Source organism: Strix uralensis, chromosome 40, assembly GCF_047716275.1.
Source record: "Strix uralensis isolate ZFMK-TIS-50842 chromosome 40, bStrUra1, whole genome shotgun sequence".
Lineage (NCBI taxonomy): Eukaryota > Metazoa > Chordata > Aves > Strigiformes > Strigidae > Strix > Strix uralensis.
The window spans coordinates 555,922-580,788 of NC_134011.1; the positions used below are offsets into that span (position 1 = coordinate 555,922).

Below are 24,867 nucleotides of genomic sequence, written 5' to 3' on the forward strand. Positions count from 1 at the left end.
ATCCAGTTGGCAGCCGGTCATGAGTGGTGTCCCCCAAGGGCTTGGTTTTGTGGCCTCTCCTGTTTAACATCTTTATTGATGATCTAGACGAGGGGATGGAGTGCACCCTCAGTAAGTTTGCAGACGACACCAAGTTGGGTGGGAGTGTGGATCTGCTCGAGGGTAGGGAGGCTCTGCAGAGAGACCTGGACAGGCTGGAGCGATGGGCTAAGGCCAACTGTAGGAGTTTCACTAAGGCCAAATGCCGGGTGCTGCACTTGGGCCACAACAACCCCCAGCAGCGCTACAGGCTTGTGGAGGAGTGTCTGGAGAGCTGCCAGTCAGAGAGGGACCTGGGGGTGTTGATTGAGAGCCGGCTGACCATGAGCCAGCAGTGTGCCCAGGTGGCCATGAAGGCCAATGCTATCCTGGCTTGCATCAGAGATAGCGTGGCCAGCAGGGACGGGGAAGGGATCTTACCCCTGTACTCGGCAGTGGTGAGGCCGCACCTTGATTACTGTGTTCAGTTTTGGGCCCCTCCCTACAAAAAGGACATTGAACTACTCGAGCGTGTCCAAAGAAGGGCAACGAAGCTGGTGCAGGGTCTGGAGCACGTGTCGTACGAGGAACGGCTGAGGGAACTGGGGTTGTTTAGTCTGGAGAAGAGGAGGCTGAGGGGAGACCTCATCGCCCTCTACAACTACCTGAAAGGAGGTTGCAGAGAGCTGGGGATGAGTCTCTTTAACCAAGTAACAAGCGATAGGACAAGATGGAATGGCCTCAGGTCGCGCCAGGGAAGGTTTAGACTAGATAATAGGAAGCATTTCTTTACAGAACGGGTTATTAGGCATTGGAATGGGCTGCCCAGGGAGGTGGTGGAGTCCCCATCCCTGGAGGTGTTTAAGAGAAGGGTCGACTTAGTGCTTCGGGATATGGTGTCATTGGTTACTGTCAATGTTATGTTAACGTTTGGACTAGATGATCTTCAAGGTGCTTTGCAACCTAAATGATTCTGTGATTCTGTGATTTGCCCCTCACCTGTAGCTGAGGAGGCGTTAGGGCAGTTCCAGGCCCAGGCTTGTGAGATGCCTGTGATGTCACCTGTGTCTGAATGGGTGACAGGGGAGGAGCAGGCTCTGGCTTGTACAGGTGCTTTTGATGTCACCTGTAGATGACTAGGGGATAGGGCAGGAGCAGTGCCAGGCCTGAGCAACTCCTTGTGATGTATATATATTGGGGTACCCAGGGAGCGGGGTGTATGGTATATTGGGGTACACGGTATATTGGGGTACGCAGGGAGCAGGGCACATGGTATATTGGGGCACACGGTATACTGGGGTACGTGGTATCTTGGGGTACACAGTTTGTGTGGTTTCTGGGGGGTGCCTGGGGACCAGGTGCAGGGTAATATTGGGGTGCACAGTTACCGGCATGCACAGGGAGCTGGGCCCCGGGGATGCTTCTTGAGAAACACCTAGTTTTGGGTCAAAAAAAGTGAATTTCTGCCCGTCAAGAGCCTTTCGCAGGCGAGTAACAGGGTGGGGGGCTGTAAGAGTCGGTCAGAAGATCAGCATTGTCTCAACATTGTCATCAGGGACATGGACAGTGAGGTACCCGACAACGGCCTGTTTGGAGTGCAGTTGCCAACCGCTGGAACGGAATGTGGTGCAAAGGCTCCTGAATGCAGAACTGTGTGGCACAGCCAGTGCTGTGCTGTTCTCCTGAGTACTGAACCGTGTGGTGCAGGCGGTGCAGTGCTGTTCTTTGGTGCCTGAGCCGTGCAGTACAAAGAGTGTTGTGTTATTGTTCGGTACCTGGGCCTAGCCAGAGCGGTTAGCGATAATTGCATAGCCATTGTCAAAAAGATGGATCGCGACTGTTGCCATAACACCGATGAAGAAATCATGAACCTCAGATGAACTTTGCTTCATTATAATACCAAAACACACCTCCTGGTTGAAGGTTACCCGCCTCCAAGACTGACCACACCTCAGACACTCCCCCCTGCGCACGCACGATGGCCTTGTTCGAGAAGGGTGGATATATGATAATTGAATTCTGAGAAGGGCGGAGACCCCTGAGGCAGAGGTGGAGCAAGGTGTGTTACTAAGCATAAAAGATGACTTCTCGACAATGAAAATTGGAAGCTTCCCCACCAAGGACCACGACGATCGACGACGCAGCATCAGCTGGACCCGGGACCGTTAGGACGTCTTGAGATCAGCGGTGGTAGCTATAACCTCTCTCCCTCCTCTCTCTAAACTTAACTTTACTTTTCTCCTTTCTTTCACCCATCTCTAACTATCGTGTGCCTCTTCACAGGCAACCCAATAAAGTTTCACTGTTTGATTACTGCTATCCCCTTTGGTGTTGGTCACCTTAATTTTGCACTTTCGAGATCGTAGCAAACGAACCATCACGAGTCCACCAAGTGGACCGTGACAGGGGCCGAAGGTGGGAGGTGGGGGGTCAGTCCCAGCTAAACCTGGTTCTTCCAAGTCCCCCCTTGGTAAGGCTATGGACTGTGCACTGCTGAGCCCCCAGAAAAACCCAAATGAGCATTTGCTCAAACCAACTCCTTTAATACAGGAAAAACCCGGCGACTGCTGGGGACGAGAGTCGCCAGGAACAGGCAGTTCACACCAAAACCCAGCAGCTCCCCTGGCCCTGCAGAGAGAAAATGCACCCTAAAACCTGCCCAGGAATCCAAAACGCTTCCCCGACCCCGCCCCCCCCCCCCCCCTCAAACCCTGAAATTATCCCTTTTTGCAGCCAGTCCGGGTCAGTCAACGACACAACAACGCTGCTCGGTTCATCTCGGCATCGTTCCTCAGAGCCGCATCCCGTGGGGGATGTTCCTCTCCAAAAATCCACAGGACATCATCTCCCGATAAACCCAGATGGACACACCTGCAGAAATTAAAATTATCATAGGAAATTGCATGGAAATTTAAGTGCCTGTTTAAAATAGGAGATGAAAAACTCTCCAGGGTGCACTTCACCACACAGGTGTTGTGCTTTGCACGTGACTTGAGCACGGCTCTTCCAGGACGAAGCAGAATCTGGACGTCGCTGCTCGCTCACACCCATTAAGATTTATCCAATTGGATGAAAAAGCTGCGACCGCTCCAGACGCGAAGGTGGTTTTAACCCCGTTCCCGTCACCCCGCTGGAGCGGTTTCAGCTCGACGAGGAGCCTCGCAGCAGGACGTTCCCTTCACCCCTCGCACTACTCACCCCAGCATCCCGGATTCTTTGGTCTCCATGACGTACAGAAACATGAGCAAGGTGTGGAACAGGTTGTTTCTGCCCTGAAGCCACAGGGAGAGAAAAGAGCTTCAAAATCAAGTCCCCGAGGAGAAATCAGAGCGGGATTTTCAGGCGGAGGAAGTGACTGTTGAGAAAGCCATCTCAAAATGACAGTGTGGGGGGGGGAGCTGGTGGGGCTTTGCCTCAATACTTGGCTTTTTTCAGTGAGAGAAATACCAGCAAAAGACCAAAGGTGGGTTTTGGCTGGCTTATCATCTTGAAATCCGTGACGTGCTGGAGGTTTTTGGAAAGCAGAGCTCCAGCAACAGCCAGGGATCGATCGATCGATCGAAAATTCAAATTCGGCGGAGAATTTTGCTAGTTTGAGAGCAGAAGCTGTGCTGGGTTTGTGCGTGTGGTGGGGTTTTTGGTGAAAGGGGAGGGGGCTGCAGCGGTGGCCCCTGTGAGCATCTTCCGGAAGCTCCCCCAGCTCCAAGCGGGACCCAGCACTGCGCCAAGGCCGGGACAATTAGCGCCGGCGGCCAATTAGCGCCGGCGGCCATGCCTCTGCCATAACATATTGAAGATGGGGAGCATGGGAGGGGGTTAGGACTTTGAGGAGGAGTGATGAGGAGGAGACTTGTGGGAACGTCGAGGTCAGCGGGAGGAAGGAGGAGGAAAGGGGGGAGGTGCCAGAGCAGAGCCCCCCTGTATCCCGTGGGGGGAATGCAGGGCCCCCCCCTGCACCCGTGGGGGTCACTGGAGGAGCAGGGATCTGTCTGGGGAGGACCTCAGGGCTCTGTGGGAAGGAGAAGCCCCCACGGTTGTAGTTTAGTGCTGGGAGGTTGACAGAAAAAGGCCTGAACCTTAGGCCTCAAACCAAAGCCTGAACCACATGCCTCGAACCAGTGCCTGAAACACCAAAGCCGGAACCACCAAAGCTGGAACCACAGGCCTCAAACCAGAGTTGACTTCTGAGTGAACCTCCTGACCAGCATTCTATCAGCATGAAATATGACCATATTTCCTCTGAAAACTAGATAAAGAATATCTACTTTTGGACCCTAAGCCAGCTGTTTCCTAGAAGACAGCAACTCCTCAGATGTGCCCCAGATCATGGCCAGATCCGGGATGCGCCCGAGCGAAGCAGATCTACCAGATGTTTCTGTGCCCTTTTTTTTTTTTTTTTTTTAATATATCTGATTTGTTTTTTAAACTGTATAAAAGCAGGACCCTCAAACAAAACTGAGGCCAGGAAGAAGGGAGGGGTGGGGAGAAGCGGTTTTTAATGCCTCTCTCTGTCCTACTCTGTCTGTTAAGCCTTGGTTTTGTTAGTGTTTGTTTGAATTAAAGGGATGTTCTTGTTTTTCTTCCCCGAAGGAGTCTGGGGTTTTGCCTGATTTAATGGGTGAGGAAACCCCTCGCTGTCCTCATCACCATTCCTGAGGCTTTTTGTTTTAATTGTTCTCCTTCCCAGCGCTGCGGGGGAAGGAGCAAGTGAAGCGCTGCATGGGGCTTAGTTACCCTCTGGGCCTAAACCAGGACAGAAGCTTCCCCCCAGAATTCTTAGGAACAAGCACCGGGTGACAACACACATCAAGTTTTACGTGACGTGGTATTTTAAAATGAATTGTTAGAAAATAAACAAGAGGAAGCTACTACCTAGGTACGTATGGATCTTAAACAGATACTAAACCTGTTATTTCGGAGCAGACTAAGTACAACAATCATCCTCAGTTGCTGAGGAGAGGGGCTCCGAAGAGGAGGATAGCGGTGGGGGACCCTTCTGAAAGCATCAAAAACCCACGGCAAAACCGCAAGATGAGAATGCAGAAGCCCAGGGAAGAGGGAGAGCCTCAAGTCACCTCCCCCCTGAGTGGGAAGAGTGAGCTGCAAACGAGGGCAGCGGTGACTCCGAGTGGGCGGAGACTGGAGTAACGATGCCCCACGCCCCTCACATACAAGAGCAGCCCCCAGGGAGTGCGAGCGACCAGGAGCACAGCAAACAGGGTGGGAAAACAGGGCGTGGCACGTCAGAAGGTTGTGGCACGTCAGAAGTTTGTGGTGCGTCAGTTCACGCAGGCAGGGCGAGCGGACAGAGTGCAGTCCATCTGGGTCTAGAACTTATCTGAGCTAGTTTCATCTTATCGTCCTCCACGAGTACACTGAACCATGGTCTCCACTCACGTCATAAACCACCACCAGAAAGAACGTGACGAGCCAGACAGAGCTGCCACGCAAACATGCAGTGGTCCAGTCCCGGGCTGCAGGAAGTGCCTGAGCCTGTCAATCCTGCCGGAGGGCAGCAGTGACAAGAGCTGTGTGCACTGCGATCAGCTAGATGACCTGCTCAGCCTGGTGGCAGAACCCAAAGAAGAGGTCGAAAGATTATGAAGTATTAGGGAGTGTGAAAGGGAAATTGATAGGTGGAGTAGCACCTTGGCACCCATGAAGCAACAGGAGCAAATGCAGGCTCCAAACGAGGCAGGCACTCCCTCATCCTCTTGCTACCAGGCAGAAGGAGGGGACCTAAGAGATGGGGGAGGCTGGAAACAGGTCCCTGCTCATGGAGGCAGGAAAATCCTCTCCCAACCTCCCTCACCCTCCATGGTGTCCCTTCACAAGAGATTCAGGGCCCTGGAACTTTTGAATGGAGAAGCGAAGGAGGAAGAAAATGAGACAAACAAGGAGGAAGACCAAGGTCCACCAAGGCCGGGTCGTTCTAGACCATGTATTAAAACCAGTTCTAAAAGGAAACACAGAAGAGTCATTGTAGTGGGTGACTCCATTCTGAGGGGTACCGAAGGCCCCATATGCAGACCAGACCCGCTTCATAAGGAAGTCTGCTGCCTCCCTGGGGCGCGGGTCACGGACCTGAGGGCAAAACTCCCCGCTCTAGTGAGACCCAAGGACCACTACCCTCTCTTGGTTTTTCAGGTAGGTAGCGACGACATTACCAGGAGAAGTCCTAAAGCAATGAAGAGAGTTTTCAGGTCCTTGGGGAACGTGATTAAGGGGTGTTACGGAGGCTTCCAAATGAACAACCCACCACCAATTTTAAAAAAATAAATAAATTTAGTTTTTAATAAAACAACTAACCAGGTCTCTGTAAGTTACAGATTCGGATGTCTGCAAGAGGAGAACAGAATAACTTTCTGGGGTTTAACAACAACCCAAAACACTTTACAAAGCCCCACTCCCCAGGGGTTTAACGGCAACCCCAAATGCAAACTTCACTTCCTGGGGTTTAACGGGAACCTGAAACGTAAAACCAAGCCTCACACCCCAGGGGTTTAACGGCAACCCCAAACGCAAACAAAACTTCACTACCTAGGGTTTAACGACAACCCAAAATGCTCTACACTCACCTGATAAGTGAGGGCTCTCAACCCCGAGGACCTGCTCAGGGCAGCGTCCCGACCCAAGGCACCTCGAGGAGTTTCCTTGGGTGGCGTCCCGAACCCAAGGGGAGAGTCCTCGACCACAGCGTGCAGCTCCAGTGGGACGAGCTCAAAATGGCTCCACCAGGGGACTCCATTTATACCCAGGCCGAATCTGACCTGTAGTCAATAGTGGCTCCCATTGGTCAAAGGTCTCAACTACCGCGAGACCTTGAAAACAAAGACAGCCAGAAGCTGCCATGCTTCAGCAGCAAAGAAGCTCTGCTTTCACTGGGCGGATGCACCTGCCACAATCCACCTCGTGAGTAGAGTCATGATTCGTCTGGTTTCCTTGATGTGGTGGTACAGTTACCTCTTGCCTCCAAGGTTAAAAGGGAGTGCGGTCCGGTGAGTATCCATACTCATTACGGATTGTCATCCCTTGATAATTATACAGTCAAATCTTAAACAACCAACTGTCCAACCATACAACATTTTACAATCAAAATTGAGAAAGCCGATTAACCATCCCAACAAAAAAAATTCAAACATCAATCAATGCCCAGTATAACAATACCAAGTCCAATCACATTCTACTGAGGGCTGCCAATTTCACAAGACTCATTCACCGCCCCGTTGTCATCCAAGTCTTGATTGTCCATATGGATCCCCACGGTCAGGCAGGATGTTGAAGTCATCCATTCCTCCAAGGTCCTAATAAAAAAATACAGAACTAGACCTCGGATCAAAACCCGGGCATCAAGTTAAAAATCAGGGATTATCCATCGGGCAGTAATTCGGTGGGTTTTCCCACCTTTATCTAAAGCCTCCCAGGCATATAAACCCCTAGATTTTACCAGGGTCATAGGCACAATGCCAACTGAGGGCAACTTCACCATGACAGGCTGGCCTGCATATATTTTCAGGGGACACTGACCCTTATGATTGTCACCACCTGACAATCCCATGGGACAAAATGCTCATATTTTTGGATTCCTATAATGTCCGCAGCAGTTATTAACAATAAAAACCTCTTGTGCCAATCTCATGTCCCAATTAGGCCATGAAACATTGGCATGTTTCTTAATCAAGCCATTAATTCGCTCAACCATGCCATTAGCTTGAGGGTAATATGGTGTATGAAACACCCACTTGATACCTTCCCCTCGTGCCCAGTCTTGCACCACTGCAATGTGACCCATTATCACTCTGAATACATTCAGGAATGGGCAAGATGCCAAACCATCCTCTTAAAACTCGGATTGTTTGGTCTCCAGTAGCTACATTAACAGCTGTAACCATAGTTAGTCCCAATACCACCTCTACCCCCACCAAGATGTATCTTCTTCCATGAGATGGCTTTAAAGGACCAACATAATCAACTTGCCAGGTGCTCCAAAGTGCCTTACCTTCTTTAATATGTTGGGCTGGTGCTTGATTTGGATGGTTAATCTTAAGCCTCACTTGACATTGTGGACAAGCTGTAAGAATTGCTTCACACATCTTCATTGACACAGGCCATCCTCGGGACCGACACTCATAACAAAGATCTGTTTTCCCTGAGTGACCTCGCTTAATATGTAGCCACTCAGCCAACCAATCCCAATCTCCTTTATCACTATTAATTACCCTAATTTGGGCCAAATGATCTGCTTGTTGATTCCATTTTGCAGCAGGGGTTCCATCTCTTGCGTGGCCCTTTACCCACCCCACCTTCAGGGGTCGCGATCTACTTATTTCCAACAATCGTTGCCAATCCCCAGCTCTCCACACCTCTGTATGCCCTATCTGCCACTGATTAGATTCCCACTGACATATCCACTCTGTAGCACCCTTATACGTTGCATAGGAATCAGTATAAATCACAGTGGCACCATTTTCTACTGCTAGCAAAAGAGCACGCAACTCCCCCACCTGCATACTACGTTCTCCCTCCTCTATAATTGTCTTACCAGTACCAATTTCTAAAGCTACTGCTTTATATTGCCATTTCGATTCCACCCGACAGGCAGATGCGTCAGTGAACCAAACTCCATGTATATCTGAATCTATAGTCAACTCAGGTGCCTCCTTAATTGGGGAAGGTTTATAGGGTTGACTTAACAAAGCCAAATCTAAATTTATAGGTTGCTGAAGCTTAGAGATTTTAACTGGGCCCTCTCTTAACTGCAATGACTGACTAACTGCCTCTAAATAAGCATACCACTTACGTGCCGTAGCCTTCTGAGCTACCCCTTCAGGGGGAGATAACCCCTTAAGAACTGAATTTAAAAGAAGAAAAGGGCCTTGTACTACAATATCCTGCGTGGTACGTAACCTCTCCGTCTCCTTAACTGCCCTGACAAGTGAGAAAAGTCTCTTTTCCCACTCTGTATACCGCTGTTCAGTCTCCTTAAATGAAGTGGTAGAAAATAACAGAGGTCTAGCCGGTCCTTGTGGTCCTTTCTGGAACACACCACAATAAGAGGCATGTTCTGCAAATCCCCACTCCACCCTCAATGGGTCCTGTGGATGTAAGGGCCCCAACTTCTGATAAGTTTTAAGTTCATCCTTTAAAACATTCAGGGCCTCTGTATGCTGTAACGTCCAATCCCATTCTCTATTTTTCCGAAGTAAATCATATAAAGGGTGAGCAATTACCGAAAACCCTGGTATATGTTTCCTCCAATAACCCAATGTATCCAGCAGTTGCTGCAATTCTACCTTATTACCTGGTATCTGTCCCTTCTCAATAACTGATAAAGTATCATCAGGTTCTGCAATTGCTCCAGCCAGCCACCAGGCTCCTAAAAATTTAATTTCTTGTCCAGGACCTTGGCACTTAGAGGGTGGAATATCTAACCCGTTTTTAGTTAGCAGGTCCCAAATGATCTCAGCCACTTGTCCTACCTGTTCTTTAGTATTTCCACCCACCAATATATCATCTATATACTGGTATATGTGAACACCCAATGGCACCTCCACCATGTCGAGAAGCTTGGCCAAAGCATTATGAGCAATAGTGGGAGAATGCTTATACCCTTGTGGGAGTCGGTTGAAAGTATATTGAATCCCCTCCCAGGTAAAAGCAAACTGAGGCTTATCTTCATCTCTCAGAGGAATCATAAAAAACATCTTTAACATCTAAAGCAGCCATCCATAGGTGAGCAGCTGCCTGTATTGCTGCTACTACTGATGATATACTTGGGACAGCGGCTGTTAAAGGTGGAGTATTACTGTTCAACCTCCGATAATCAATTGTTAACTGCCAATGCCCATCTGGCTTGCGGACTGGCCAAACTGGAGAGTTACAAGGGGAATGTGTTCGACTTATAATTCCTCTTTTTTCAAGATCATTAATCACTTATAAAATGCCCTGTTTAGCAGCAGTTGGCAATGGATATTGTGAAACACAGGTCACTTTAGATTGTGGTAATAAAGGAGCAACCTGCAAAGTTTTTACATGAACAGTTCCTATACCCCTACCTCCAAAACTCCACACTCTGCCATCTGGCAAACACGACTGTTTACCTGCCAAAACATCAAACCCCAATATATTTCCTTTATAAGGACTTAAAGCCACTTCCAACGCTGTCATCCTTTTTTTCCCCTGGTAACCAAAATTGTGTTCTCACTAGGGGACATTTTTCTATTGCTCCCGTCAACACCTACTATATTTATAAATTTCCTCGATGGTTTAAGTCCTAATTCAGTGGCTTGTTGTCTATTTAAAACACTAACTTGAGCTCCTGTGTCAATTAAAAACTCCAAACTTATCCGTTTAGGACCCACAGGGATATGTATATAAGAAGGTTTCTTGTCAGCGGACCATTGGCAGGAATTCACCATGCGGAGTGGGTGGCCTGATCCCCAAACCGCAGCTACTAGTTTTTTGACTCTCTCAACTCCCCCCTCGATACCACAAAAGGGTTAATTTTCCCTTCCTAAGAGAGTACGGTTACCTGTGTTTCCCTTTGTTCTTGAGTTTTCCCCTCCAGCAATTCCACCAACTTTAAGATATTATCAGCAGATTGCCCATGTAACACTGCCCAGGGTACCCCCAGTGCCAATGCCTTCTGCCAAAGATCATTCCTTCCTGACTCATAAAATCGACCTGGCTTATCTCGGGGCGATTCGAACTCTATAAGAGCAGGCTGTTCAGCAGGGAAGGGCATTCAACTGACTTGTCAAACCCTCCGATTTTCACTACTGCCCCCACTCAAATCAGTCCAGCCCATCTCTCGTCCATAAGCAACCAAATCATGTAACACTTCTGCCCATGTTAACAAGTGTACATGAGGATTGGAGGAATTTTGCTGATTACATTCAATAGCTCTTTGCACCTTTTCTCTGAGGGACTGGACATGTATCTTTAAGGCATCCAGAAGCCCTCTGATGAGAGGTTTAAGGTGGCTGGGATCCACTGGCGCCGCAAGCAGAATTCCAGACCGCCCCCTCTCATACATCGCCTGAATACAAGCCGCCTTTTGTACTTCCTCCGCCAACTTCGACAGTCCCTTTACTCTAATAGTAACAGGCTCCGCCCTCTCCTTCGGGTCCACACCCCCAGCCCAGTAAGCCACTTGAGATGTTATTGACTGGTTACCCGCTGGTCCATCACTTAAAAACACTCTGGGACCCCAGAAACCTCCCACCTCATCATCACTCAACAGAATTCGATCCCCCCCCCGTCAAAGAAACTCTCCACAAATACTCAGTTTCAGTTTCACCCGGTTTACGCGAGTATTTAACCTGAAGCTCACCAAGCTCAGGTCCCGTCCGGGGTTTCTGTGAACGGTAGTTCAGGGGTTCCCACCTTGTGGACCTGTATGCCTTTCTGTTTTAATGAGAGGTCGCACATATCTTTCCTCCAACTCCTTTATTTCCTCCAAGCCACTTTCATCAGACTATCCCCAAATATCTCCATCCCACTCCTCAAGATCTACACTGGTAATTAACTTTTGAATCTGAACAACACTAGGGGGCTTTTTTGCTCGTGCCAGCATAATCTCAATTTTTTTTTCTAATAACAACCTTCTCTCTCTTTCTTGTAATAACTCTGACTTTAAACGATCAATTTCCAACTGCTCCTCCAGGGCATCTCTCTCCACTGCTACAAAATAATCTTGCGCCTGAATCAAACAAGCACCTAATATGGCGCATAATTTTCCCTCACTTCCGCTTATCCACCAACTTCCCCGGCTTTGTTCCAACTTTCTCAAAACTTCTACCGGATCAAACCACCTCTCTTTCGCCCATTGTATCTCTAAAGGAGAAGGGGCACGACTATATTTCTGTAGCAACTCCTCTATCGACATCCAGCTGACTATGCCAATTGTTATGGAGGCTTCCAAATGAACAACCCACCACCAATTTTAAAAAAATAAATAAATTTAGTTTTTAATAACCAACCAGGTCTCCGTAAGTTACAGATTCGGATGTCTGCAAGAGGAGAACAGAATAACTTTCTGGGGTTTAACAACAACCCAAAACACTTTACAAAGCCCCACTCCCCAGGGGTTTAACGGCAACCCCAAATGCAAACTTCACTTCCTGGGGTTTAACGGGAACCTGAAACGTAAAACCAAGCCTCACACCCCAGGGGTTTAACGGCAACCCCAAACGCAAACAAAACTTCACTACCTAGGGTTTAACGACAACCCAAAATGCTCTACACTCACCTGATAAGTGAGGGCTCTCAACCCCGAGGACCTGCTCAGGGCAGCGTCCCGACCCAAGGCACCTCGAGGAGTTTCCTTGGGTGGCGTCCCGAACCCAAGGGGAGAGTCCTCGACCACAGCGTGCAGCTCCAGTGGGACGAGCTCAAAATGGCTCCACCAGGGGACTCCATTTATACCCAGGCCGAATCTGACCTGTAGTCAATAGTGGCTCCCATTGGTCAAAGGTCTCAACTACCGCGAGACCTTGAAAACAAAGACAGCCAGAAGCTGCCATGCTTCAGCAGCAAAGAAGCTCTGCTTTCACTGGGCGGATGCACCAGCCACAAGGGGTCAGGGGCACAAATTATGTTCTTCTCCATCTCTTCAGTTGTGGGGATGCATGAAGAAGAATACAGGAGAAATCAACAGATGAACTTGTGGCTCCAACGTAACTTGTCTTACTGTCAGGGCTTTGAATTTTTCAATCATGGGTTAGTATACAGGACGCCGGACCTTTTGGCATTAGATGGGATGCACCTGTCCCAGAGGGGGAAGAGGATCTTGGGTCAGGAGTTAGCTGGGCTCATTGACAGAGCTTTAAACTAGATTTGAAGGGGGAAGAGGGCAAAAGACCAGCCCATCTGAAGTGCATGTATACCAATACACACAGCATGGGTAACAAACAGGAGGAGCTTGAAACCATGACGAAACAGGAAAATTATGATGTAGTGGCTATTACAGAAACATGGTGGGATGTCTGCCATGACTGGAGTGAGTGTGCCAATAGATGGCTACAAGCTCTTTAGGAGGGGTAGACAAGGAAGGAGAGACAGTGGTGTGGCGCTGTATGTTAAGGACTGTTATGATTGCTTTGAGCGCAAGTGTAGTGAAGACAGGGCAGAGTGTCTTTGCGTTATAATCAGGGGGAAGGTCAACAGGGCAGATGTTGTAGTAGGAGTCTACTATAGGTCACCCACCCAGGACAGAGAGGTGGATGAAATATTCTATAGGCACGTAGGAGAAATCTCACGATCGCTTGCCCTTGTTCTTGTGGGAGACTTTAACTTCCCAGACATCTGCTGGAAATAGAACACAGCAGAGCGGGACCAGTCCCAGAGATTCCTGGAAAGGGTGGGAGATAACTTCCTGATGCAACTGGTGAGAGAACCAACGAGAGAAGGTTCCCTGCTGGATCTCCTCTTTGTGAAGAGAGAAGGACTGGTGGATGATGTGGCGGTCAGAGGGGCACAGCGATCAAGCAATAATAGAGTTCTCTATTGTTAGAGAAGCCAGGAGAGGGCAAAGCAGAACTGACATCCTGGACTTCCAAAGAGCTGACTTTGTCTTGTCTAGGCACCTGCTCGACAGGATGCCTTGGGAGACAGTCCTGAAGGGTATAGGGGTCCAGGAAGGCTGGGCACTCTTTAAGAAGGAAGCGTTAATGGCTCAGGAGCAGGCGGTCCCCGGGTGCTGTAAGAGAAACTGGTGACAGAGAAGGCCACCCTGGCTGAACAGGGAGCTTTGGCTGCAACTCAGGGAGAAAAGGAGAGTTTACAGCTTTTGGAAGAAGGAGCTAGTCACTCACAGTGATTACAAAGATGCTGTGAGGCTATGCAGGGCGGAAATGAGGAGGTCTAAAGCCCAGCTGGAAATTAATCTAGCTTGAGCAATTAAGGACCACAGATATGTTTCTATAAGTATGTGAGCAGCAAAAGAAAGACTAGAGAGAGCCTCCATCCCCTGCTAGACGCAGGAGGAAAGATGGTAACAAGTGAAGAGGAAAAGGCTGAGGTGCTTAATGCCTTCTTTGCCTCAGTCTTTAGTAGCAAGACTAGCTGTATTGAGGGAATCCAGCCTCCTCAGGCAGAAGACAGAGACTGGGAGAACGACCCTCCCGCATTCCAGGAGGAGATTGTCAGTGACCTACTGCATCGCACAGACATACACAAGTCCCATAGGACCGGATGGGATACACACGAGGGTGCTGAAGGAGCTGGCTGGGGTGCTCGCCAAGCCGCTTTCCATCATTTACCAGCAGTCCTGGCTGACCGGGGAGGTCCCAACAGATTGGAAACTGGCCAGCGTAACACCCATATATAAGAAGGGTCAGAAGGAAGATCAGGGAAATTACAGGCCTGTCAGCTTGACTTTGGTGCCCAGGAAGCTGATGGAGCAGCTCATCCTGAGTACCGTCGTACAACACATGCGGGACAACCAGATGATCAGGCCCAGTCAGCATGGGTTTATGAAAGGCAGGTCCTGCTTGACAAACCTGATCTCCTTCTATGACAGGGAGACCTTCTTATCGGATGAGGGAAAGGCTGTGGATGTTGTCTACCTTGACTTTGGTAAGGCCTTTGACATCGTTTCCCCCAGCATTCTCCTGGCGAAACTGGCTGCTCGTGGCTTGGATGGGCACACGCTTTGCTGGGTAAAAAACTGGCTGGCTGGCCGGGCCTAAAGAGTGGTGGTGAACGGAGTTAAATCCAGTTGGCAGCCGGTCATGAGTGGTGTCCCCCAGGGCTTGGTTTTGGGGCCACTCCTGTTTAACATCTTTATTGATGATCTAGACGAGGGGATGGAGTGCACCCTCAGTAAGTTTGCAGACGACACCAAGTTGGGTGGGAGTGTGGATCTGCTCGAGGGTAGGGAGGCTCTGCAGAGAGACCTGGACAGGCTGGAGCAATGGGCTAAGGCCAATTGTAGGAGTTTCACTAAGGCCAAATGTCGAGTGCTGCACTTGGGCCACAACAACCCCCAGCAGCGCTACAGGCTTGTGGAGGAGTGTCTGGAGAGCTGCCAGTCAGAGAGGGACCTGGGGGTGTTGATTGAGAGCCAGCTGAACATGAGCCAGCAGTGTGCCCAGGTGGCCATGAAGGCCAATGGTATCCTGGCTTGCATCAGAAATAGCGTGGCCAGCAGGGACGGGGAAGGGATCTTACCCCTGTACTCGGCAGTGGTGAGGCTGCACCTCGATTACTGTGTTCAGTTTTGGGCCCCTCCCTACAAAAAGGACATTGAATTACTCGAGCGTGTCCAAAGGAGGGCAACGAAGCTGGTGCAGGGTCTGGAGCACATGTCGTACGAGGAACGGCTGAGGGAACTGGGGTTGTTTAGTCTGGAGAAGAGGAGGCTGAGGGGAGACCTCATCGCCCTCTACAACTACCTGAAAGGAGGTTGCAGAGAGCTGGGGATGAGTCTCTTTAACCAAGTAACAAGCGATAGGACAAGATGGAATGGCCTCAAGTTGCGCCAGGGAAGGTTTAGACTAGATAATAGGAAGCATTTCTTTACAGAACGGGTTATTAGGCATTGGAATGGGCTGCCCAGGGAGGTGGTGGAGTCCCCATCCCTGAAGGTGTTTAAGAGAAGGGTCGACTTAACGCTTCGGGATATGGTGTAGTTGGGAACTGTCAGTGCTAGGTTAACGTTTGGACTAGATGATCTTCAAGGTGCTTTCCATCCTAGGCGATTCTGTGATTCTGTGAACATCATGGTCAAAGGCCAAGGTAAGGTTTACTGCCTGCACTGAGCCAGCCTACGTGTCAACAGTCAATAAAAGTGGCTAGAACTGAAAAAAACCCCAACCCCCAAATCAGATCCAAATCAGGTTTCTCGACAACCGGAGGACACCGCTACCACCACCATACCTGGGGCAGGTTTTTGATGTGATGCTGGTAGATCTGCTCATAGTGGGGTGGATTGATGCTGCTCTGGTAGGTGCAAAACACTTTTTCATGGGAAGTGTCTGCGAATGAAATGTTCCAAAGGCATCGGGGATTTCAAGGGTGCTGACATGATCCCAGAGGCCAAGGGCAGCTCAATGTGAGTGCCGGTACCTGGTTTATCTGGTGTCTGAATGAAGTGTTGGGAAGTGAAGGTTTTGCCGTCGGGATATTCGGGGTGAGGTGGCAGCCTGGAGTCGAGGTATGTGCAGAACACGTGCATGATGATCTGGAAACAGAAAAACAAACCTCACTTTAGCGTCCTTATAAATACAGCAGCTTTCTTGCCATAATCTTGGGCATTTGTCACAGTTTTTGTGATTGGAACATTGACTCAACCCTTGTGTGTTCAGGAGCCTGAGGCAGTCTAACACTTAAAGCAGAGATTTCAATGGGCCAGGCATGTCACAGCCGTGAAGGCAGGTTTGTTTTTTCCAGTAAGCGAAACAGCGTCAGTCACAACATGATAAACTGATGCTGTGCATCAGGAGCTCGGTTCCCCCACATGCAACTTTATCTCGGCATCCTGCAGAATTTGGCAAAGTCACGGATTTAGCAGATTTAGGCCACGAACTCCAAGCAAACTGTTTTAGCGACAGGTTCTGCATTAGCTGCGAGGATTCGGCTCAGAAGTGACGATGAATTCCAGTTACAGCAAATCTCTCCTTTTCCCTCACAAAAGGCCAAGCAAAAATCACTGGAAAAACCTGAGGTGGCCACGAGTCTTATTAAGAATGCCAAAATTTTGAAATAAAGTGGTAAAATGAGTATCCAGAAAACCACGCTGCAGCCTGCTATCGGTAGTTTAACCCTTCCTGGGAAGTTCTCAACATTTTATGTGGGCAACATCACCCAACTATCTGTAATCTGATACTTTCTGTGTTTGTTCTATATAGCAGGATATGTTTCATAGAAAAAACAAAAGAGTTTCTCTAGGCTAAATGGCCAAAGTCTCAAGAAATCTGGGAGATGCTCCTTGGAAAGCACAGCTTTATGTTACCTGCAGTGTGATCAACAAAAAGGCAAAATGGTATTTTTTCTTATTCTTACAGTAATTGTCTTGAGCCATTGAATGTCAGAACTTCATAGCAAGTGTTTCTTTTCATCTGTTAGATCAGAACTTCTTTCCCAGAATTCCTGGAAGTTTCATTCCAGGGTGCCCTCCTCTGTCTCACGATCTCTAAACACTTTTGAGCTGCTCAACCCGCTGTGGGTCAAGACACCGAGAGCTGCTCTGTGGCCAGTCACTATCAAATATTTCATCATCTTCACAAATAGAAAACCAAATGCTATTTCAAGACTGATTTTGTACAACTTCAGCTTCCAGCAACTGACTCTCATGATGTCTTTGTCAGCAAAGCTGTGAAGTTCTGACATTCACATCTCCTGGGTTTTATATTAATATAATGTTATATTAATATTAATTAAAACATCAACCTGCAGCTTTTTATATTTCAAATCCAAAAATAAAGACTCTGGGCAGCGGGGGGGAGGAAAAAACAACACCCCCAGCCCCTCCCTGCAGGTGTCGCTGCCACAATTTGGCCAAATAAGTGTTTGGAAAATGGCAAAAACCCCCAACAAAACAAACATACACACATGCGCAAAAAAACAAAAATATTGAGGTAAACCTGCATGCGCCGGCGTCGACAGCGTCTGATCCTTCTGCAATAGTGACAGGGTTTGGGGGTTTGGGGGTTTGGTGGGGACCGCAGGGAGCGTTCTGTACAGTGGGGCCTCCGGCTGTTTTACCAGTGGAATAAAAAAACATGGGAATTTTCCAATTATTTTGGTGGGGTTTTTGTGAAGGTTGGGAAATGGTGAGATCCCAGCAGGGGGCCCCCATGAGAACTCCTCTCACCCTCCCACACCCGCCCCCCCCCCCCCCCCGCAATTAAAAATGCAGCGCTGCTAACGAAGTCAGTGCTGACCTGGGCCCGGGTGGCAGCCGGCCTCTTTTCCTGGAGTTTTTTAACAAAACTGGAGGAGTTTGGGGCTTTTTTTTCTTTTTACCAAAATTGAAAGGTCTGGTTGAGGGTTTTTTTACCGTAATTGGAAGGTTGTTGGAGTTCTTTTACCAGAATTTGATGGGTTTTTGTTTTTTTGGGGGGTTTTTTGGTTTTGTTTTTTTCTTTTTTTCTTTTTTTTTTTTTTTACCAAAATTGGAAGGTTATTGGGTTGGGCTTTTTTACCAAAATTTGAAGGGGTTTGGGAGGGGTGGGGTGTTACTAAAATTGGAGGGTTTGGGGGGTGTTTAACCAAAATTGAAGTTGGTTGGTGTTGTTTTTTTAACCAAAATTGGAAGGTTGTGGGGTTTTTTTTACCAAATTTGGAGGGGGGTGTTTTTGGGCTTTTTTACCAAAATTGGAGGGTTGTTGGGTTGGTTTTTTTTACCAAAATTTGAAGGGGTTTAGGGGAGGGGTGTGTGTTACCAAAACTGGAGGGTTTGGGGTTTTTTACCAAAATTGGAGAGTTGAGAGCGGGGGTGTGTGTGTTTAGCCAAAATAGGAGGTTGTTGGAGGGGGTTTTTGACCAAATTTGGAGGTGTTTGAGAGCTTTTTCCTACCAAAACTGGAGGGGGTTTTGGGGGGCTTTTACCAAAATTGGAGGTTTTTCTTTTTTTAACCAAAACTGGAGGGTTTTTATGTGATTGGCAGGACCGCCCTCCTGCCTCGTTAGCAATTTTATTAATTATTTTTAACGCATTAAACCGTGAGGTGGGGGCGTCACCCCCCTCCTCTCACTTTGGGGACACCCCCGGGGCTTGGGAAAGGCAGAGGAGCCCCCTCTCTGGGGTGTCTGCCCCAACCCGTGAGGGTTGAGGGCCCGATCCTGCCCCCCCCGGGGGCCGAGATGGGGAAAAATCCCCCCAAAATGGCTCTTGGGGGGGAGGGGGGGCCATTAGGTCACATGGGGCTCTCCCCTCACTTTTGGGGTGCCCCCCCCCCCCGTGCTAATTAGCTCTTCCCTGGTCTGTGGTAATTAGTGATGGACTGGGGGGTAACTGGGTGCACTGGGCTGGGGTTACTGGGGAAACTGGGGACGCTGGGCTGGGGCTGTGTGGGCTTACTGGGAGAACTGGGCTGGATGTAGGGAATACTGGTGAAACTGGACATACCTGGGCTGCAGCGTTGGGGGGCAGGTACTGGGAATACTGGGAGACATGAGGTGGGGGATACTGGGAGCTGTTGAGGCACACTGAGGGTACTGGGAACACCAGTGAAGCTGAACTGGGATGTCAGACTGGGGCTACTGGGAGCACTGGGCCGTGTGGTGGCAGGGCTGGGATTGGGGGCACTGGGAGTACTGGGGGGGCCATTGGGGGACACCAACCTGAGCATAAGGGGATACTGGGGAGGACTGGGAGCTACTAAAGTGCACTGGGGGGAACTGGAGAGCACTGGGACCACTGGGCTGGTGGTACTGGGGAGCACTGGGAGCCACTGGAGTGCACTGGGGGGCATTGGGAGCACTGGGGCCACTGGACTGGGGAGCACTGAGAGGTACTGGGGGGCACGGGAGCACGGGGACCAATGGTCTGGGGATACTGGGGAGTACTGGGAGCTACTGGAGTGCACTGGGAGCACTAGGGCCACAGGGCTGGGGGTACTGGTGACTTGCGGAAAACAGACTCTACAACTCAAATAGAGTTTTAAAGCAGGTATGTTTGCATACCTACCCCTGGTGCCGGGGTGCAAGGGGATTTCTCCACAAAGCTTGCACACCCACAACACATTTTACGAAAAACTTATTGAGTGTGGATATACATATTCATTGGATTACATAACACAAGCATACATATGCGTAAATAAGGCCGGGTTAGTTCTAGAGGCTGGTGTCAGCAGTTTATGTTATGTTTGCACCTGCGCATTGCCTCCTGGTGGGTGTCTTCGGGGGTCTTCGGGAGGAAGGCTCACAGTCTTTCTCACCTTGTACTTTTCCTCATAGCATGCGCAGATTCTCTTGGCCAATTTCTTGAATAGCAAGAGCGTTTTCAGCCAGTTTACCATGTCTATCTTATCTAAAAGCACCAGTCTATTAATTTCTACTGCCCATATATGGCTGTTGATCCATAAACTTGCTAGAGCACATCTGCTTTCCAAGGACACATCTCTTATTTTTGCCGAACATAGTAATTGTTGGTAAGTTTCCACAGAAAACTGCTTTGTTTTGATGAACACAGTAGTGATTGGTAAGCTTCCACAGAACAGTCAGGGCAAGCAGGATTATTAAGCAATATTCAGAAATCATTATAAGTTGCTATAAGTAAATAAGTTGCAAAGTAGGTGATCATTTCCTTGCATCACTGGGGAGGTACTGGGAGCCACTGGAGTGCATTGGGGCGTCTGGGCTGGGGGATAGTGTGGAGCACTGGGTGGTACTGGAGTGCACTGGGAGATACTGGGGGGCACGGGGGCCATTGGTCTGGGGATACTGGGGAGCACTGGGAGCTACTGGGGGGCACGGGAGGCACTGAGGCCACTGGGATGAGTGTACTTGGGAGCACTGGGACCGCTGGGGGCACTGGGGAGGGCACTGGGAAGAACTGGTAGCTACTGGGAGCACTGGGAGCACTGGGTCCTTCCGCCGGGGTGGGGGTTCCGTCACACTTCCTGTCATCCCCTGCGGCCGGTTCATCTCCCATATTGACCAATGTGAGCGGTTGTCTCCCGCCCTTCCCCGCTCGGATTGGTGGAGCATGGGCCAATGGCGGCGGGGTGGGGTGGGGCGGGGTGGGCGGCTGTGGTGGCAGCGGCGGGGGATGAACATGGAGCGGGAGATCCGCTGTGAGTCCGGGGCCTCCCGGGGCCCACACGGGGCCCCCCAGAGATCCCCCCCTTGGCCCGGGGCTCCCCAGACACCCACCCCCCCCGCCTCGGGGTCCCCCAGAGACCCCCCCCAGTCCCAGAACCCCTCAGGTGGCTCCTCCCACTCCCCCCCCCCCCCCCCCCCCGTTTCCCCTCACGCTGCCCTGGTCCCTCGATGCTTCTCCCCCCCCCCCTCCATTTCCACCTTCCCCATTTCCATGACACACACACCTCCCTCCCCCCCTTTCCATGCACCTGTAAGAGTCGGTCAGAAGATCAGCATTGTCTCAACATTGTCATCGGGGACATGGACAGTGAGGTACCCGACAATGGACTGTTTGGAACACAGTTGTGGATCCCTGGAGCGGAATGTGGTGCAAAGGCTCCTGAATGCAGAACTGTGTGGCACAGCCAGTGCTGTGCTGTTTTCCTTAGTACTGAACCATGTGGTGCAGGCAGTGCAGTGCTGTTCTTCGGTGCCTGAGCCATGCAGTACAGAGTGCTGTGCTATTGTTCGGTACCTGGCCTAGCCGGAGATGTTAGAGATAATCGCATAGCCACTGTCAAAAAAGATGGATCACAACTGTTGCCATAACATTGATGAAGAAATCATGAACCTTAGATGAACTTTGCTTCATTATAATACCAAAGCACACCTCCTGGTTGAAGGTTACCCGCCTCCAAGACTGACCACACCTCAGACACTCCCCTCTGCGCATGTGCGATGGCCTCATGCGAGAAGGGTGGAGATATGATAATTGAATTCTGAGAAGGGCGGAGACCCCTGAGGCAGAGGTGGAGCAAGGTGTGTTACTAAGCATAAAAGATGACGTCTTGGCAATGAAAACTGGAAGCTTCCCCACCAAGGATCACGACGATCGACGACGTAGCATCAGCTGGACCTGGAACTGTTAGGACGTCTTGAGATCAGCGGTGGTAGCTATAACCTCTCTTCCTCCTCTCTCTAAACTTTACTTTTCTCCTTTCTTTCACCCATCTCTAACTATTGCATGCCGCTTCACAGGCAACACAATAAAGTTTTACTGTTTGTTTACTGCTATCCCATTTGGTGTTAGTCACCTTAATGTTGCACTTTCAAGATTGTAGCAAACTCGAACCATCACGTGTCCGCCGAGCGGACCGTGACATTAAACTGGCATCACGGACAGGATCCTGAGAGACAGGGGGGTGCAGGTTATGTGTGGTCTGTAACAGGGGGAGAACGTTTCGCTCCAGCCGCACCTGACCCTACACCCGAAAGGGTGAGAGGTGTCCAGAAAGCAAGGGGGGCGATTTGAGATTCCCACACACCTCACACGCCTCGGTGTATTGCTTCCCAAACTCGAATTGAGGGCTCTGTCTATCAGGATCAAGTGGAAGGATCTCTTAGTGCAAAAGGGGTTACTGTCCTCAATAGATGAGGTCGACTACCCGGGGAAGTTGAAGGGACAAGCTGAGAAAGTCTGCACTTGTGTGTAACTAAGTTTTGACTCCCCATGGTAGATTTTAGTCCCTTCAGCCACTTGGGGAAGAGAAGGGTGATGCAGCAGTTGTTGTGTGTGTGGTGTAACTAAGTTTAACCTCCCCAAAGTGAGTTTGGCCCCTTTGTAATAAGAATGACTGAAAAGGATGGTTATCAAAACTCTCAGTTAGTAAAAATCTTGACTCGTTCTATGCACTCTTGGCAAAGTATGGAGGCTGTACTGGGTCTGGCTGAGCCAGAATTGGTTTTCCCCTGTAGCAGCCCTCATGGTGCTGTGTTTTATGTTGGGAGCTGACAGGGTGTTGATAGCACACTGGTGTTGTGGCTACTGCTGAGTAGTGCTTACACAACACCAAGGCTCTTTCCGACATTTTTCCCCCCACAGTGGGACGGGGTGGGCAAGATCTTGGGAGGGGACACAACCAGGACAGCTGACCCGAGCTGACCAAAGGGATATTCCATACCATATGACGTCTGCTCGAGTATAAAGCTGGGAGAAAGGAGGAAGGGGGTGGGGTCACCCTTGGTCCTCCGAGGCAACCACTACATGTATTGGAGCCCTGCTTCCTGAGAAGGCCTGACATCACCTGTTCATGGGAAGTAGAGAATAAATCTGTTTTCTTTTTTTTTTTTTGTTTCCGCCCGCGTACCTTTGCTTCACTTTGCTTATATTAAAACTGCTTTTGTCAAACCACCACAGAGCTCGAGCCTCCCCACCCAGGGAAGAGTGGGCTCGAGAGAATTGGACAAATTTGCAGAGTGTAACAGACCGAGTGATTTCTATACATAATGAGGCTAGATTATGGTCAGGTAAATGCAAAGCGATAATCTGTGCAGTTCTTGGAGCCAGCCTGGTTGCAGCAATTGAAGACCATTATAAACGGCATAGCCATGAAAAACAAATCATAGAATCCCTTGAAAATTTGGTACAACTTTTGCAGAAAACAATCTCCAACCTGGAAGAGCAGTTAGCAGAGAAAGAAGAGCAGTTAGCAGAGAAAGAGAGAGTAATTTGCTTGTTCAAACAGCAGACAGAGGAAAAAGAGGAAGAAAATCGCTGTCTAAAAGATGCCTTAAGAGAAGAATTTTCAAAGTCTCCTGAATCATTGAGATAGAAATGAAGATGGAAGAGATAGGTATTTGGCAAATAAGTCAGATATACCCCCCAAAGGAACTAAAAGAAGCAAGGAAACGCTTCAGGGAGAACCCCCGAGTGAGACCTTTGATTAAAGCAGAATATGCTTATATAAATGATGAGGATAATGACCCACATATTACAACTAAAGAGATACCATTACTCCCACTGAATTGGCCAAAATGAAAAGAGAATATGGGTGCCTTCCCAAAGAATCCAAAACAGAGTATGTGTGGCATGTATCTTTAACCAGAGGGGACCAAATTCAGTTAAATGAAAAGGAAGCTAGTGGTTACTGGGGCCACAGCATCTTTTTAACAACAGGGGATAGACGTGCCCCATGGTCCCTAACCCAGGAGGCTGCCTATTGGGCCGGAGGGTTGAACCCTTTAGACAGGGGGGATCCCCTGGCAATCACAGGCACAATTGATCAATTGCTAGAAAGTGTACACAAAGCAGCCTGCCTGCAAATGATACGTGAAAGGAAGTTAGTTCCCAGATGTGAATCCCCAATGATGTTGTCGGTGAATCCTGAAATCATGACTCCTTTGATAAGGGGACTCCCAGAGTCACTCAAATCTACCGGGATTGATCTCCAAAGGACCATAGCATTTTTAGACCCTGCAGAAAAGCTGGAGAGCTTTATAAAAGGCATCAGAGATGAAACTAATGCTGGCACAGATTCACCTTTCAATCATAGCTCGGCTCCTTCCCACTCAAAACATAAAAGGATGTGGACATGCAGAGATGTAGCACAGGAATTGATAGACTATAGCAGAAAATACGGTCCTGTGAGAACTCTGGAGGAGAAATCATAAGGAATCCATCAAATAGGAGCTAAAGATCTACTCCTTTCTGTTAGTAAAACTGTAACCGCCCCCGCTGACCACGCCACTGTTGCTGACTACTCCCACTCTAAAACAGGGGGAGGAGGAGGACAGCCCCTGACTCGACAACAACAGTGGGCTTTGGGAGTTAAAAAGGGAGTTCCCAGGGATGTAATGGATGGTTTACCCCTTAATAAGCTGAGTAAGCTGATATCAAAGTGGTATGGTCCGAAACAACACCCACAGCACTCACAGTCAAATAGAGAAATCTCTCCTGTCATGCCCACAGCCCCCTCTGCAGAGAGCACGGGCGACGGGAAAAGTCAGCAGGGAAACTAGAACCTCCATTCCTTAGCAGTGGGCGGGGGAACGGAGGATGGAATTATATCCGACAGCTCACTAAAACTAATAGAGGTGATTTATTGATTACAGCTATTGTAGGTCCTAAGTGTGCACCCGTAACCTTTTTAATCGACACCGGTGCACAGATCTCTGCCCTGACTGAGGAAGATGCACAGAGGTGTGGGGTGATTTCCTCTAAGTGAAACGTTTGTGTCCTGAATGCTTTAGGGTCAACAGAGGTTATGAATGTTGCTCCGGTAAAGCTAACGCTGCTGGGAGAGGAAAGCATGATCACTATTA

At 49.3% G+C, this 24,867-nt stretch overlaps 1 protein-coding gene across 1 annotated transcript; it reads left to right on the forward strand.

The window, feature by feature from the left end:
- Positions 1–20,679: 20,679 nt before the first annotated feature.
- Positions 20,680–24,216, forward strand: LOC141937306 (uncharacterized). The gene is given in 4 exon segments (XM_074854893.1): positions 20,680–20,759; positions 22,964–23,356; positions 23,416–23,555; positions 23,558–24,216. Coding segments are annotated over 4 exon segments (1,272 nt in total).
- The last annotated feature ends 651 nt before the right edge of the window (positions 24,217–24,867 follow it).